Source organism: Macrobrachium rosenbergii, chromosome 46, assembly GCF_040412425.1.
Source record: "Macrobrachium rosenbergii isolate ZJJX-2024 chromosome 46, ASM4041242v1, whole genome shotgun sequence".
Taxonomy (NCBI): Eukaryota; Metazoa; Arthropoda; class Malacostraca; order Decapoda; family Palaemonidae; genus Macrobrachium; species Macrobrachium rosenbergii.
Genome location: NC_089786.1, coordinates 49,849,930 through 49,867,194, shown reverse-complemented (window position 1 = coordinate 49,867,194; position 17,265 = coordinate 49,849,930). Strand labels below are relative to the sequence as shown.

The following is a 17,265-nucleotide window of genomic DNA, read 5'->3' as shown; positions in this document are numbered from 1 at the left end:
CTCTCGTAGGGCTGGCCCGAAGGACTTTAATTATTTTACGTGGCTAAGAACCAACTGGTTACCTAGCAACGGGACCTACAGCTTATTGTGGAATCCGAACCACATTATAGCGAGAAATGAATTTCTATCACCAGAAATAAATTCCTCTAATTCTTCATTGGCCGGCCGAAGACTCGAACGCGGACCCAGCAGAGTGCTATCCGAGAACTATACCGACCAGTCCAACGAGGAACTAAGGGGGAGGAGGAGAAGGAGAGAGAGAGAGAGATGGAAGGGGAGGGAGAGAGAAAGAGAGAGAGAGAGATTAATCGGGAGGGAACGCAGAGGGCATTAGAGAATTCCACATTATGGAAGTAATAACCAACCCGGTTGATCTATAAGTTACCGACCTCCATATTATGCTATGAATTACATTAGACAATGTAATTCATCAATAGCAAATCATGAATGACGGGGTTATAAGATTAAATACAAAAATTAACATTTACTGAAGACACTGTTAGTAACAGGTAAGAAATATAAATTTATTCATATATTTATATCAATTTGTCTCTTCTTAAGATGACTTGTAAAGTTGTTATTGACTCTCAAGTTATAATAACAAGTGATGAACTCGTAATTAACACCTTTTGTAAGTGAGATAGAAGGCATTTATTTACTAACGTTGTTTTATTATTAAACACTTATAAACTGGCTTTCTTAATTTCATCAATAATTCTATTACAATTCACAATTACAAAAAAGAACAAGAGTGGAAATCAATAACAAGTAATAACATAAATAGGCAAATAAATAAAATGAAAATGTGAATATACCGTCTGAAAATGTGACAACTCATATTAGCATTTAAAATTCAGAGTTAAAAATCTCCCACGCATGCGCTGACGACGCCAGTGGAATACAGGTTGCTTTTTATATCAACAGTCGTCTGTCCGTCCGCACTTTTTCTATTTGCACTGCTTCTGTCCGCCCTCAAAAACTACAGAGGCTAGATGGCTGCAAATTGGTATGTTGATCATCCACCCTCCCATCATTAAACACACCAAATTGCAGCCCTCTAACCTCAATAGTTTTTATTTTATTTAAGGTTAAAGTTAGCCATGATCGTGGCCCCTAGCAACGCTATAGGACAGGCCATCACCGGGCCGTGGCTGAAAGTTTCAAGGGCCGCGGCTCACACAGCATTATACCGAGACCACCGAAAGATAGATCTGTTTTCGGTGCCCTGGATTATACGCTGTACAGAGAACTCGATTGCGCCGGAGAAACTTCGGGGCATGTTTTACATATTATTATTATTATTTTAGTTTTTTACTTAATAATAATAATAATAATAATAATAATAATAATAATATAATTATTATTATTTTAGACTTTCTGTGAATAAACACATAGACGCGGCTGAATCACTTTAAGCTATGAGTCTAGGTCACATAAAAATTCTATAGACCAAGCACACCTCGCTCTCCAGCAAAATGTAACTGAAAATCTATTCTAACATTTCCATTAGATACTCTGAAATACTTTCCAACAAACACAAAGACGCGGCTGAATCTCTTTAAGCTATGAGTCTAGGTCACACACACGCACACATTTATATCACCTAATCTCTCTCCTTCAGCAGAATGTATGAAGACGGAGGGACCCAGCGGAGCATTCCATTTCAGAGAGGGACTCTATACGAAAATGAGAGGACCCTAGAGGCTCTTATCTGACGCTTTTCTAACCCCACACGAGAACGTCCAAAGAGGCCGAGCTTGTATCTTTCCCTAATGCTGAGTTGTAAAGGTCCCTAGGTTTTGTTCCTAGGAGATGGTCAGTTAACCCTTAGAATTCTCCTCTAAAAGGCAACATTACCCTACGGCGTGTCCTAAGAGTAAGCCTTTCTGACAAAGTGGCTGACAGTTGATTCAGAATTTCTGTCAGAACAAACAGAATCTGACTCAGAATTTCTGACAAAGCAACCAACAATTGACTCAGAATTTCTGTCAAAGCAACCAACGGTTGGCTCAGAATTTCTGTCAAAGCAACCAACAGTTCACTCAGCATTTCTGACAGAGCAGCCAACAGTTGACTCAGATTTCAGACAAAGTAACCAACAGTTAACTCAGAATTTCTGCAAAGCAACCAACAGTTGACTCAGAATTTCTGACAGAGCAACCAACAGTTGACTCAGAATTTCTGTCAAAGCAACCAACAGTTGACTCAGACTTTCTGAGAAAGCAACCAACAGTAGACTCAGAATTTATGTCAAAGCAACCAACAGTCGACTCAGAATTTCTGACAAAGCAACCAACAGTTGACTCAGAATTTCTGTCAAAGCAACCGACAGCTTGCTCAGACTTTCTGACAAAGCAACCAACAGACGACTCAGAATTTCTGTCAAAGCAACCGGAAGCTGACTCAGAATTTAAGTCGTGCTTGTGACACATCCTATAGGAAACGTGCACGACTTCCATTTTGTCACACATTTTGGCTTCGTGGTGCAAAATTCTGACAACAGGAAACAAAACATTTTAATAAAACAAACCATGATTTCAGTCATTCTCCTTTCAAGCTTCTACTACCACGGTCACGCTTGGTAAAAAATGTTGAGTATTTCCCATATATTTTTACACACCAGGCCTCATACCTCTTCCACATTTTGCCTCACTTAAGGCTAAGGCTAATTCTACACCAGCACACCAGTCTCATTTTCCCTAACCTCGATAAAATCCATCGAGAAGCCAAAACAAAACGTCTTAAATGCTGTCATATTCATAACATTATCGTTTCCATTATATCCTTAGCCTCATGGCTGTAGTAAATTGTAAGAGTTGAAATGTATGCTTTTCAAAACATCTTTTGTGACGTTCAAACGTGAAAAAAAAACAAAATTTAAAAGCTATTACAATACTGAGAAAGGTGTGCACGCAACAGGACAGCTGGAGATTGGAACAAATCATCAGTTTCCTTACTATTGCATCATAAGTTTGGCATTTCCTTCCTAGATGCCTAGTTCATCTCTCTCTCTCTCTCTCTCTCTCTCTCTCTCTCTCTCTCTCTCTCTCTCTCTCTCTCTCTCTCTCTCAAGTACTGCAATGTGAAAGTTTAGAAACATTATACTATTATGCTGTTTATGGACAGACTTAGCTAAGCTGCAACAACTAGGCTCGAATTATTGTCAAAATCACTTTCGAAATGAACTAACTGAATTTTCATTTTTCTTTCAATCTATTCTCACGCTCCTTTTGTCGAGTCATTAATACGAAAGTGATTTTGACAATAATTCAACCCTGGTTGTTGCAACTTAGGTCTATCCATAAACAGCATAACGGTATAATGTTTCTCAACTTTCATATTACAGTATTTCAGAGAGAGAGAGAGAGAGAGAGGTGAACTAAACATCTGGGAAGGAAACGGCCAACGTATGACGTAATGGTATGTTTTGCCTCTCATTATCCTTACCCACTAAATCTGTCTTCATTTCCAGGTCGTGGAATGAACGATATACCTTCCACGACGCTGAAGTCGAATCTTGTTATTCTTAGTTAAATGCAAGCCATTAGCCTATCTTTTTTTATAGTACTACTATCAAATTGTTTGTTATAAGCACCTTTCAGTGTTCTGCCCCAAAACACCGTCATCCATTTTGAACATAAAGAGTTTGTTAATGCTTAAGTACTACCGATAAATGTAATAATACTATTATTTTGAAATTAAGATGGCGAATTATTTTACAATGTTTTGGTAGCAGGTCAAGTTCGGGAGTGAGTTAGTTTCATCTGCATGTATGTAAATGTTTGTGATGTGTTTGTGTTAACACACAAGCATTTGTGGAAAAACAAGACAACGCATGAAGGGTGTTTCTCGCTTCTTGCCCCCTAAAAATAAGCAAACCCACCACAGAATAAAATTTATATAAAAAAAATAAAATAAAATGGAAACAAAATCACCGCAGACATTTCCCCTATTGTGACAGACATGAATTCAGAATAAGAGCGAGTCATACATGTGCTTCTTGAGTAATCTTATCATTGTGCTTTTTCTTGCAAGCTGAACCAACAAAAGTACATCTTTCCAGATTACCGAGCACGCATTATGCATATAGCTGACAGTCGATCTGCAATTACGACTTTGAACAAAAACGTAGGACAATTACAATCCAGAAAGTTCGGGTTGTTTTATGCCTTCCATCAACAATTTTACAACATAGAATACTTGGCTTTTGCCTAGGCCGACCTAACATGCAAACTAACTAGCAGCTTCACACTCGAATAACGTTCAAGTACAAACAGGCGCACTACACACAGCAAAAGCAGTTATCCCAGAAGCCATGTCATCAACAGTTTACTCAGACCAAAGAATGACGTGGAATTATGCAACGAACAAAAAGGAAACTTACTTTTTAGACGCAATACTGTGTACGCATCGGCCTAGTGGTAGCCTACCTCGGCCAGTGGTACCGCATTTCCTGAGAATCTGCGCCCCAGTGAGAACCGGTTTCATTGTGGAGGGTCGTTTCTTGCCTGGAAAATTAATGCGGAATGTCGCGTTATTTAAACTGCCGGATGAAGTCACTGATGTCAGTGTCAGTGCATGCAGAGAGGCGGAGATACATATATTATACTATATAATCACTATGCAGTAGGCCTATACGGCATGTCTGAGATTAGCCTGCACCAGAGTTCAAACAAGTCCACATACACTACTAAAGCAAAGTCCACCGTGCTTTGCAGCTAAGCCCCGCCCACTGATTAAGTCACGACCATTCCTTGAAGCCGATTGATTGGGAATGGTTTCGAAGAGTTAGTTAATCAGTGGTTCTTTTCATCTTCGTTTATTTTGCAATGGTTGTCTTACCGAACTAAAATACGTTCTGCTGATTACCAAAAAGAAACGTTATATTATCCCCTGAAATAAAGTCGTAATACACACCTCCCTAAAAATGGTAAAAAAAAAAAAAAACAGGAAAATATGAACGAAGTCAGGAATGTCCCGCGATGCTGCAATGTTGTGTTTCGTAAATGAGGTTCACCTGAATGCGGAGGTGACGCAGGGAATGTCTGCGTTCGAGTCGGTGCACTTGAGTCACTGGACAATGATAATTACCGTCTGATGTCGTCAAGCGTGTTCACCAGTCTAAATTTAACTCGAAGATTTTCTCAGAGCTATGCAGACTGTTGTTTCATATTGATTTCAGAAAATTTTACTACATTTTAACAGTCATAAAATCGATGTCATTGCAGTCGTTTACACACTCGGAGGGATGAAAAGCAGTGGCTGCCCTCTACAAACCAGAATATGCCCATGTTTAACTTAAAGTTACAGTATGATAGGCTATACGAGTCATATTGGATATAATTTGCTAAGAGTTTTCTTAAGGACATTATCTCCTTTCGAAATAACAGGGGCCTGAAAAATTACATAGACCTATGATGTCCTATGTCCTTATGATGTTTGGATTATAGGCCTATCTTGTATTCAGCCGTTTTATTGTCGTTCTTGTTGTGGTTATTCTTATTTTTGCTGCTGCTGTTATGGTGCTTGTAGTGTCTTCGAAAAAATTTCATATGGTGACCTAACTTTGCAGAATAAACATAGACCTATTCATAAAACAATGGGCTAAAGAATTATCTGCCTACTCTTGTGAACTAAAATTTAATCTTTATGAATATAGTCTACGCTAGAATATTCTTCTAACAACAGAGAGAGAGAGAGAGAGAGAGAGAGAGAAATTTACTGACTCTTATGTACCCTTAAATTTTTCACTTTTTTTTTTTATTTCGTGAAGTATCTCTTGATGTCCTCCTACCATAGAATTCATTTTCATAGAAATGCTACAGCAGCTTTATATCTTCTTATCACAATAACATAATCTGATATCCCTTTTGTAAATATATTTTCAGTATAGTTCATTGAGAGCAGTTTGATAGTTGTGTGTAAGGCTGAGACAGTCCTGTGATTGATCTGTGTGTCATCGGCCACGTGCCCACAAGTTTTACTTTTATTCTCTGTGGTATAAGTGGCGTTACAATTACTATGGCCATCCACGCATGTATGTGTGTGTGGATTTGCGTATACGTGTGCATTCCACTTTATGCATAATTATGTATCGTGGAGCTGAAACTACTATGTTAATTAAAAGCTACTCTGTTTCCAACAGATATAGGTAGAAAACTATTTGCGATAACTGACGTGTAGGTCCATGCCCTGTCATTGTCCCAAAATCTAAGAAATTGAAGTGTAGGTCTATGCTCTGTCATTGCCTCAAAATATAAGAAATTGACTTGTAGGTCTATGCCCTGTCATTGCCTCAGAATATAAGAAATTGACGTGTAGGCCCATAGCCTGTCATTGTCCCAAAATCTAAGAAATTGAAGTGTAGGTCCCTGCCCTGTCATTGTCTCAAAATATAAGAATTTGTGTAGGCCTATGCCCTGTCAGTGTCTCAGAATATAAGAAATTGACGTGTAGGCCTAATCTCTCAATGACATTAACATTTGACATGGCTGCAGAAGTCTATGCTTCATTTCAATTAATGTGATCTATGTGGGATCGCTTATTTAGGCCGACACCAATTAAAAAAAAAAAGTTAGATGCTTGTGTATTTAGGCTGAGCATGATCAAAAGAAAAAGATGAAGGACAAAATGATCCAAGACCTTCGTAATGATACATAACTTAATATATCTTTTATCGGAGATATCAATTGCAGACTTCACAACTCCGGGAACTCCAATCTGTGGTGTCATGATTCACGCACGAAACTCAACATGACCGAACGGAGTTAAATCCATACTGGTAATCATTTGGACTCTTAACTAGTGTGACGTCATTCCCCCTTCGAGAGCTAGCCAATCACTGGCGTGCAGTGGGCGGGGCTTAGCTGCAAAGAGCGGTGGACTTTGCTATACTACTACTACTACTACTACTAATAATAATAATAATAATAATAATACAAAAGAAAAGGTGACACTTAATTGTTACCAATCGAAATAGGATTAAGAAAGCCCACGTGAGCATGCACAGGTCGCAAGTCGCTCACCGCAAATACCCGAAAAGATTACAGTCTCCGACTGGAGTCACGCTCCTTGACACTATAGATACTGCTGGCGCGATGGACACTCATCTAGGTTACCAGAGTGTCCCCGGATGGGGCGGGGTTGGGGGTGGGGGCGGGGTTTGTCCGATAAACTAGCCTCTCAAGAGATACACAATTCAGTCAAGGCTACCCGAGGGCGGGGGGGCGCCCAATAAGGCCACCAAGAATTCGACGGAGCTGCGTAGCTCTCCGTACACAAGAAATGCTCCCTATTAACCCTGAGCAAGAGGTAGGTTGGGTATAGAACTACGTAGGTTTTCGTCTACAAATTACGATGATGTATTTTTGAGGGGTTACCACTAAAATTATTGTATTTATAATCATAAATCTTAATTTTCTTTTTCTTTGAAGATTTACCTCGATAAGAAAACTTAAAAAATAAATAATTTCGCATAAAAACACTAGGATATTAAGGTGTACCCCACCTGAATTGTCAAATCCACTATATTGTAACATTCACGACAATAATTTTTTTTTATATTCCTTGAAAAACTTGAGGATCTTCCCTAGATAGTGACTCCCAAGATTTTTGACCAGGTACGTATCCATTTTTGCGGCGTGTTTCGTACAAGGCCGTTGGGGATTACCGTAAAAGCATAAACAAAACACTAAATGTCTTGAGATAATGGCCCCAAGAAATATCAGTCCTAGATAACGACCCTGACACAAAGTGGAAGCTTATTAACGATAACGTATACAGTTGGACGAAAGAATACTTCAAAGGCATACATATCACCCCTCTTGAAGTAAACAAAAAAGTCATATAGTGAAAATAATACCTACAACCATTCAAACATATAATTGCCTATCCACATACACTGAGCAATTTATCAATCAATCTGACTTTTTTTTTTTTTACTTGTGCTATCATGGTTGTTTTGTGACAAATTACATTACTAATCTCATATCGTCCGCATTTTCCCCCCTGTAACAGTACAAGACGCAACTACAGCACATTAATATCAGTATAGATAACACCATCTGTCCCCAGTGTCATTATAATATTACGAGCCTTGTACAAGATATAACAGTAAATCGGCATTGGACGTTTATAGGCTATGGAATAATATACCTTTTAAGTAGGTCCACATTTTGTTTGTGCTGAATCACTAGAGGATCCAGGGCGGGCCGGGGGCCACCTGGGCACGTGCCCCCACCCCAACCCCCACATGAAAAATAGTGACAAAATAATAATGTTGAAGATTTAGATAATAATAATAATAACAAATGAGAAATATAAAATTGGGAAAAAATAAAAATTGTAGAAATAATAGTATGACTTTGAGAAAAAATAACAGTAATAATAATAATAACAATAATCTTAATGAAAATAATATATATACTCGTATATATATGTATATTGTATAATATGAAAATTGGTGGCCCCCGTGAAATTTTTATAGAACCGCTAGTGTGCTTAATTAATTTGTCAGTTAAGAAAAAAAAAATAATCTCTAGCATTCTGTACATGTCTGTCTTCCCATTTTTTAGTTTTCTGTAAAAGAAAACTATTGTGCCGGCTTTGTCTGCCCGTCCGCAATTTTTTCTGTCCGTCCTCAGATCTTAAAAACTACCGAGGCTAGAGGGCTGCAAATTGGTATGTTGACCATCCACCCTCCAATCTTCAAACATACCATATTGCAGCCCTCTAGCCTCAGTAGTTTTTATTTTATTTAAGGTTAAATTTAGCCATAGTCATGCTTCTTGTAGGATAGGCCACCACCGGGCAGTGGTTAAAGTTTTATGGGCCGCCGCTAAAACAGCATTATACAGAGACCACCGAAAGATAGTTCTATTTTCGGTGGCCTTGATTATACGCTGTAACGGCTGTACAGAAAACTCGATTGCGCATTTTTTACTTATCTCAGTTCCCAAACGGTCGGTGCGGGCAACTTGAAATGAGCCTTAGGCCTAAGGATGAAAAAGTTAGGCCTATTCAGACATGAAAATGTAAGTTTTTTTTCGTTTTTTGTTTTTTAGGTTTAATTCGTCAACAGGCCGCTTTAACATTTTTCCGATTTTAAAATGTCGGTGCATAAGAGTGATAACATGCATTTTCTATTCAATAAATCATTCAGGAGAATGCAAGAACTCGAAGCAACTGCCTACACCAGGAAAATTATTCATTTCCGGCGCTGGCGAAACTGGTATTCACTGCCCAAAACAACGCTCACAAAACCTTAATCAAAATCAAACAAATTAGGTAAAAGGAGAGACATTTGGTACCACGATAATGTCCCAAGTACTGTAATGAATTTAGTAAGCTCACTTTTAGTGAAAGTGTACCACAAAAAAAAAAAAAAAAAAAAAAAAAAGTCTACCACAACGAGCATTTCAAACCGTGTGGTAATACGAAGCCTGTCCTGCGCAATTGTGTCGAAATGTGTCGCACTCTCTAACAGTAATAACAGAAGCAAAATGTCTTACCAAGCACGCCGTTTCAAAGCTGGTGTCTTTGATGAGCAACGCCTGGTAGCATCACTACACGGCAACTACTACGAAAGGAATGGTCGCAAGCAGACTTGGAACAGTGTAGGACCACTTTCCAATAGCAAGGCCGTGGCTGCTCAGGTGTCCTCGAGTTGTCAAGTCGCAATAATTCCTCCTCCAAGTGACGTCTGCGTTTAAAATGTCTGCTTTCTGTTCTCACCAAGCAGGTTTATAATTGATAAACATCTTTTCGAGTTGAGGTCTTGCATTTGATATTTTGTGTTGGTAACGCAGGAGCTTGATAATTTCTTAGGAGGTAAAAGTCGACAGCCGGCAACTTTTTTTTTTCTTTTGATAATTGCGTCGACCCGTCTCACAACTATGCCAGCCTCTGGGCATAAAATATCGTCCATTACGGGTACGTTTGACGGCTGATTAGCTTCGTCGTTTCGAGAAGCAACTTTATCGAGAACTTGTTACTGAGCCGACCTGGATTATTTTGTGCGTTGTCAGCAGATCTTTCACAGCTTTTAGCAAAAAAAAAAAAAAAAAAAAAAACTGGTGCCTGTGACTGTTCTGTGTTGCCTATCAAACACTTGAAGTTCATTAGTTTATTATGCGGTGTCTTGACACCAAGCTTGGAGTAATTACATAATGCCAGTTACAATTACAGTTATAACTATACCTGTCCTGTTGTCAAAATTACAATTACAACTGCAATTACAAGGATGGAAAAAAATACCAAATGCAATTAGCCTACAATTATAATTACTCTTCAATAATTCAAAATTTTAATGGCGGTTACAAACACATATAGCACCCTATTTGTTGCGCAGTTATATTTCGTACGCACATTCCCATTGAAGAAACAAACAAAATGCAGATTGTTGCAAAAAAAGAACGTATAGAGGAGTTTGGTCTCCTTTTGAAATCGGTTTAGGCAACAATTGTAAGTTGTACCCCGTAGGGGGGGGGGTTAGTGCCGTCAGTGCACCTCATGCGGTCCACTGTAGGCAGTACTTACGGTCCTTTGCAGCGTCCCTTCGGCCCCTAGGCTGCAACCCTTTTCGTTCCTTTTTACTGTACCTCCATTCATGTTCTCAATTTCCGTTTCAGCGCTGAATGCCCCTATAGGTCCCAGTGATAGGCCTTTGGCCTAAATTCTATATTCAATTCAAAATTCAATTCAATTGTAAGTTGTAACTTGTAAAAACTTTAGTACAAATACAAGAGACATATTTTTAAAATTGTAGACCTCCTGCAGAAATTAACCTTAACATGAATATTTTCTCAGCCCATGATTTGCCTAAGCAAATCGTTAGTATCTTTACCTTGTTGACAATATTATAATGCTTATAAGAAAATACAACTGAAATTCAGAACTCAAACTTCACAAAAATCAAACTGTAGGAAAAAAACTTTCACACACAGAAAATTCAATAATTTTTTTACATTTCTGGCAGTTGGCTTATTTGGATTCTCCCTTAAAACTAGGTAGCAACTCAAAAACGTCTCTATTGCACTTAATTAAGAAGGACCTAGCAATGCCCTATTGGCGGTGGATTCCACACCGCCAATAGGGCGCTCGTGTAACATGCTTACTTCAGAGCTAACCCCCCTCCCACCCCTACCCACTGTGTTCAGTATATGAATCTGTCAAAGGACTATATAATTATGATGATGTAATCATAATCCATTTTTAAAAGCGTGATTCAGTTACAATTAAAAATAAAGTGACTTCATTATTTGAAAAATTCAGTCGCAATTACAGTTACCATTAAATAGAAATAAAGAGTAACAATTACCTTAAAAATGTGCAATTAATTACATTTCAATTAAATTACAATTGCAATTACTCCAAGCCCTGCCTGAGTTGACACAGTCATCAACTGAGACTTGACATGTCAGATTGTATAATTTGTGCCTTGAATTTTCCTAACCTTTTCGCAGATAATATTAATTCCTTTTCCCTTTATTGAAGAGGTGTCTCACGGTCAAACCAAATTTACATCCAACCTCAGTGTGAGGATCAAGACAGAGTTATCGCTGTTCGTTTGGTGATGGCACTAAGGAAAAAGAATAATAGATCCAAGTGGACAAAAGATTGGTTGTTGAAAAGAGACGCAATTTCTCAAGCAACATTGCTTGAGGGTTTGAGATTACAATCACGGGAGTGGCGTGATTGCATGAGAATGGACGATGCAGCGTCACCTTCCTTTTGTCAGTTACAAGGACGCAAACATGATAATGATATTTTGCTCATAGCATTGTCCCTTGAACAGCTGGGTTCAATTTCATTCACTGTCTCCTGAATGGAGATAACATCCTTGTTTCTGGATATCTTATTGGCGTACTCTTAAGATTTAACGTAACATAAAACTGTATGTTCTTTGTATTTGAGTATAAATAAAAAAAACTTATTTCTCGTCCTTCGTACTTTATTTTCCTCAATGTTCATACTTAAGACGGGAAATATAGACAGTCTTGCTAAGTCAAGATCCAGATAGCTAATGGGTTCGATGTTTGCCGATCATTCACTCGAATTGAATTGAATATAGAATTTAGGCCAAAGGCCAAGCACTGGGACCTATGAGATCATTCAGCGCTGAAATGGAAATTGGCAGTAAGAGGTTTGAAAGGAGTAACAGGAGGAAAACCTCAAAGCAGTTGCTCAACGAAACAATTTTTAAGAGGGGGTGGACAGTAAGATGGAAGAAAGAGAATATGAAAGGAGGTTCACTAAAGGGAACGAAAGGGGTTGCAGTTAGAGGCTGAAGACAAGCTGCAAAGACCCTTAAGTAACGCCTACAGTGCATTCACACGAGGTGCACTGACGGCGCTACCCGCCTACGGGGACGGCCATTGACGTTACGACCCGGTCTGTGTAAATTGCTCATTTGCTTCCCGGACGTGCTAATTTGTGCTACAGATTTCCTCAAAATGAAGAACGGTGCGAAGAAAAGAAAAGAGATATTGTGTACAAGACTGGTTGCTTAAAAGAAATGAGTTTTCTCATGCGTCCTTCGTAAGTGAACTCAAAATGTCATCCAGGTGATTAGTATAACTGAGGATGGGCGAGGATTCATGACATCTCATATCAAGAAATCAGACACCTGGATGAGACAGTCTATATCTCCAGCCAATAAACTGACCGCCACACTACGGTATTTACGAGGACCCAAAGTTCAGTGTGGCGATATCTCCTCAGAGGCTTGGGAATATCATCCCAGAATGCACTTTGCATGTTGTTTACTTTCTTGAGGGCAGTTTCCCGTGTAGCATCTGGAGAGCATATATCCTTTAGCTTGTTTACTAAAATATCGTGAGCGATACTTTTCCGATTTCTGTCGAACTGAACTGAATATAGAATTTAGGCCAAAGGCCAAGCACTGGGATCAATGAGGTCATTCAGAGCTGAAACGGAAATTGACAGTAATAGGTCTGAAAGGTTTAACAGGAGGAAAACCTCAAAGCAGTTGCACTATGAATCAGTTGTTAGGAGAGGGTGGAAAGTCAGATGGAAGAAAGAGAATATGAAAGGAGGTACAGTAAAAGGGACGAAAGGGGTTGTAGGTAGGGGCCGAAGGCCCGGTGCAAAGAACCTTAAGTAACGTCTACAGTGCACCACATGAGGTGCACTGATGGCGCTACCCGCCTACGGGGTCCGATTTCTGTCGGAATAACACCTGGATTCCATAAGCATGGGTGTGACTTATATAAAGCAATCCAGACAGTCCAAAACACTTATCAGCCCATACTTCTGCCACAGTTGAAGAATTTTTCTAAAGTCACTTATCGCAGACGCCACTAGTATTTCTGAAATGATAAATACAGGTCTGCTTCGAAGTAACCTCCATTCACGCACGGATAATATGTATTTCAACCATGAGCAACCGCATCTCACAGCGAATGTGCTATTACCTAATTTTAAACAAGTCGCTACGCTTTATCTGTGCGACAGTCCGCACCGACTAAAAGCAACCACATTCACGTACCGACGTCCGACTTTTCTACAAATCTTATGGCTTGTCCACAATAGTGGGCATGCCCGTCGGGCACGTCCAGCTGTTTATATTTTCGCTCGCTTCCGAAGCAATGTTACCAGACAATCGCATCGTTCTGGCTCCATACTCGGTCGGTCAGTATTGTGGAACGGGTTATGGGAACAGTGTTTGCCCGTCGGGCAGTGCCCACTAGTGTGGACCGAGCTCTGAGACCAGTGCTGAGCGTGAATGGGGGACTATTAGCAAACAGGGTTGGACAAACCGTTTGACAGTGTAAATGCCCCTTTAGACAGAATTGAATTTATTTTCTCCTTGGTTTAAGCCGAACTGGGATAATATACAGAATAAAAGTTGACACAGAAAATAAAATATAAGGACTTTACCAAAGAGACCTCCAAGTTCCTCTCACTCAGGTAATACTTCAGCATCTGTCTAACTTGAACAATAAGCAACTGGTCTGGAACCAGACTCTTCCCTGCTATTTTTCATTTTGAGAATTCCCAGATTATATTTTGACAGAATTTGCCTCTGAAAGTAACCAAATAGGAATGGAATGGAATATAGAATTTAGGCAAGAAGGCCAAGCACTGAGACCTATGAGGGCATTCAGCGCTGAAAGGGAAATTGACAGTAAAAAGGTCTGAAAGGTGTAACAGGAGGAAAACCTCAAAGCAGTTGCACAACGAAACAATTGTCAAGAGAGGGTTGAGGAAAGTAAGATGGAAGAAACACTATGGACGGAGGTACACTAAAAGGAATGAAAGGGACTGAAGCTAGGGGTAGAAGGAACGCTGCAAAGAACTTTCAGCAATGCCTACGGTGCACCGCGTGAGTGCACTGACGGCGCTATCCACCTGCAGAGCCTGAAAGAAGGAAATATTTAAAAAATCCAAGACGGGAATCGAAGTATTTTGTAGACTGCTAACGGGAGAAGAGACTCAAGTGAAAGAGAGAACAGATTTCAACAGAGGGGCCCTACACACCACAAAGAACCTTTTCCACCATACTACCAACAGTATGCCGTCCAAGGCAAACTGAAGGCACGAGTCAGTACCCATAGAACGGCTTCCGTATGTGAGAGGAAATTTGCATGGGGAGAGTGAGCGGGTAGTGTTTAATACGTCAAAATACTTGATAGTATTTTTAGGAAAAAATAAAATATACATTTTCTGAGAGATGGTTCAGGGGATTGTATCTTCAAAACTTTGAAAAAAAAAAAAAACTTTTTATGAAGTCTCCCTTATATAGTTGGCAATATTCATCCCGTGTCGAGGACCTTGGTAGGTCCAACTAGCTACACCTTGAGGAATAAACCTAAACCTTTTTCATACCATGTTTCACCTCCGGAAAGAAGAAAGGGTCAAGAAACGAACCATGATCTTTTAACTACGAAGTCCCTGCTAGGTTATCAGACCATAGATCAGTACTCAATAACTCGGTATTGAGTAGGGAAAGGTTATGGTTGGTTATTGAGCGAAATTCAATATAAAATGTTTCTGTACTGGATATGAATAATGGATTAAGCCTGTATTTATTCAATTTTAGGTTACGCCATGGCTAATATTCAAAATATACAAACACACTCTCTCTCTCTCTCTCTAAAAACACTTTCTCATCCTCAACGCTTCTCTCAAACTCCCGGGGACAAGAGCCATTACGGAAGCGAATCCTTACTACTACTAACACTACCATCTTGGGGAAAGGGCGGGGGAGTGTACTGTGTATGGGTGTAGCAACCTCGTCCCCACACTTCCTGCTTTTAAAACTTTTGACAGGATTTAGGGAGACTTCAGAATAGCCATCTCCGTAAACTTGTTTAAAAAAAATGTCTCAAAATGCCACAACTATTATTGTATTTTACTGGATTTCGTTGTCTCTCTCTCTCTCTCTTTTCCTCACTGCTAAAATCTCTCTCCTCTCTCTCAAAGCCGGGTTCACCCGTAAGTGGTTCGGTTCAAAGTCCTTCGACCCCTAAATGCGTATCTTTCTTCCCATATCTTATATTCATTCGCTCCATTGCCCTCATTCTCCTGCTCCCGAGGCCTCGTCTCATCAGAGCACAGCATTTAGTGACAAATAAACACGCAAGAAAGTATTGCATTTCATAGAATACTTACGGCTCTGTGGAAGGAAAGTCTTGGCAACATAAGCACGCAAACACGGAACTCTGGCAACTGACGGGACAAGGTATGGACGGTACCCAGTATGGTGAAGTCTCCAGCCTAGTCTTTCCGGCTCACAGCACTATAATCTAAAGCCCACGGACTGATAAGTGTGATGACTGGCAGGTTTACAGATTAATTAAGCCAGTTTAATGCCAGTAAGGGTCCCTGCAGAGCAGTGTTCCCTAAGAGACGCTAGCAAGGTGCTCAAACGAAAAGGAAGCCCGGTGTGAACTTCGTGACTCGCCATCCAAATGAGACTACGGTTGTGAAGCGACACTCCGTAATGATTTATATCTGAGGAGGAGTGAATAAAGTTACTGGGGTGTCCCTAAATATTGGGATGCAACTATTCCAGTACCGGTTTTTCATAGACTAAGAAATACCGAGTAGATGTATCTTGTGCCGATGTACCGTTAACGACACTTGCACGAATATTAAACTTAGTAATGGAATGGAATATAAAATTTAAGCCAAATGCCCAGCGTAGGGACCTATGAGGTTATTCAACGCTGACAAGGAAATTAACAGTAAAATGGTTTGGAAGGTGTAACAGGAGGAAAATCTCGTAGTTACACCATGAAACAGTTGCTAGAAGATGGTGGGCAGCAAGATGGAAGAAGGAGAATATGAACGGAGGTATAGTAAAAGGAATGAAAGAGGTCGTAGTTAGGGGCTGAAGGGACGCTGCAAAGACACTGGAATATCTACAGTGCACCACGTGAGGTGCGCAGTTGGCACTAGCCCCTTTGGGGCCAAACCGAATTAAACCTGAGTAATATACAAGTTTTGGACAAGAATTTTTATTTGTAAAAATCTAAAAAAAAATTAAAATAAATAAACTCAGTTAAACTCACATAACAAGAACGTCTCGGACAAGAATTCAAAGTAGCAGAAAGGTAAATAAATGAATGAGTAAGTTCGACGTGAATTCCACTTAAATTTGTAAGAGATTACGCAACAACAGCACAATACATTGCTTTGAAGACACCAAGGTAACAAGGATTTCAGATTTGTAATACATTATAAAAAATAGTTTTCCTTTACTAACAACAAAAAAAAGAATGCTACAAAACTTGAGATTTCTCGAAAAGGCCTTCAAAAGAAATATCCCATAGGGGGTTAGTGCCGTCAGTGCACCTCATGTGGTGCACTGTAGTCATTACTTAAGGTTCTTTGCAGCGTCCCTTCGGCCACTAGCTGCAACCCCTTCCGTTCCTTTTACTGTACCTCCTTTCATATTCTCTTTCTTCCATCTTACTTTCCACTCTTTCTTCTAACAATTGATTCGTAGTGCAACTGCTTTGAGGTTTTCCTCCTGTTACACCTTTCAAGCCTACCTATTCTTAATTTCCCTTCCTGCGCTGAATGACCTCGTAGGTCCCAGCGCTTGGCCTTTGGCCTAAATTCTATATTCGATTCAATTCAAAAGAAATGTCTCTCAGATTAAGAGAAAAAAGTAAATGATTAAAACCTAAAAAAAGACGAGAATTAGCCGTTAGTTTTTTGTAATAGAAAAATTAACCATATCACCACGCTAACAATTTTGTCTCTCCAAAAGTTATTTAAAAAAAATGTTACAAAAAA

General features: G+C 39.5%; 1 protein-coding gene across 3 annotated transcripts in view; it reads right to left on the bottom strand.

Annotated features, from left to right (window-relative positions):
- Positions 1 to 15,760, bottom strand: part of LOC136830309 (uncharacterized) — a 31,751-nt gene extending 15,991 nt beyond the window's left edge. The window contains exons 1-2 of one of the 3 annotated variants that reach the window (XM_067089722.1): positions 15,634 to 15,760; positions 4,385 to 4,508 (exon numbers count right to left, since the gene is read on the bottom strand). In XM_067089722.1, the coding sequence (XP_066945823.1) occupies positions 4,385 to 4,488 (104 nt within the window). In that variant the 5' untranslated portion in view covers positions 4,489 to 4,508; positions 15,634 to 15,760. Of the gene's footprint in view, positions 1 to 4,384; positions 4,509 to 6,967; positions 7,092 to 9,509; positions 9,744 to 15,633 lie in introns of those variants that run through there. The other 2 variants (XM_067089719.1, XM_067089721.1) reach the window with 2 other exon arrangements.
- Positions 15,761 to 17,265: the final 1,505 nt, after the last annotated feature.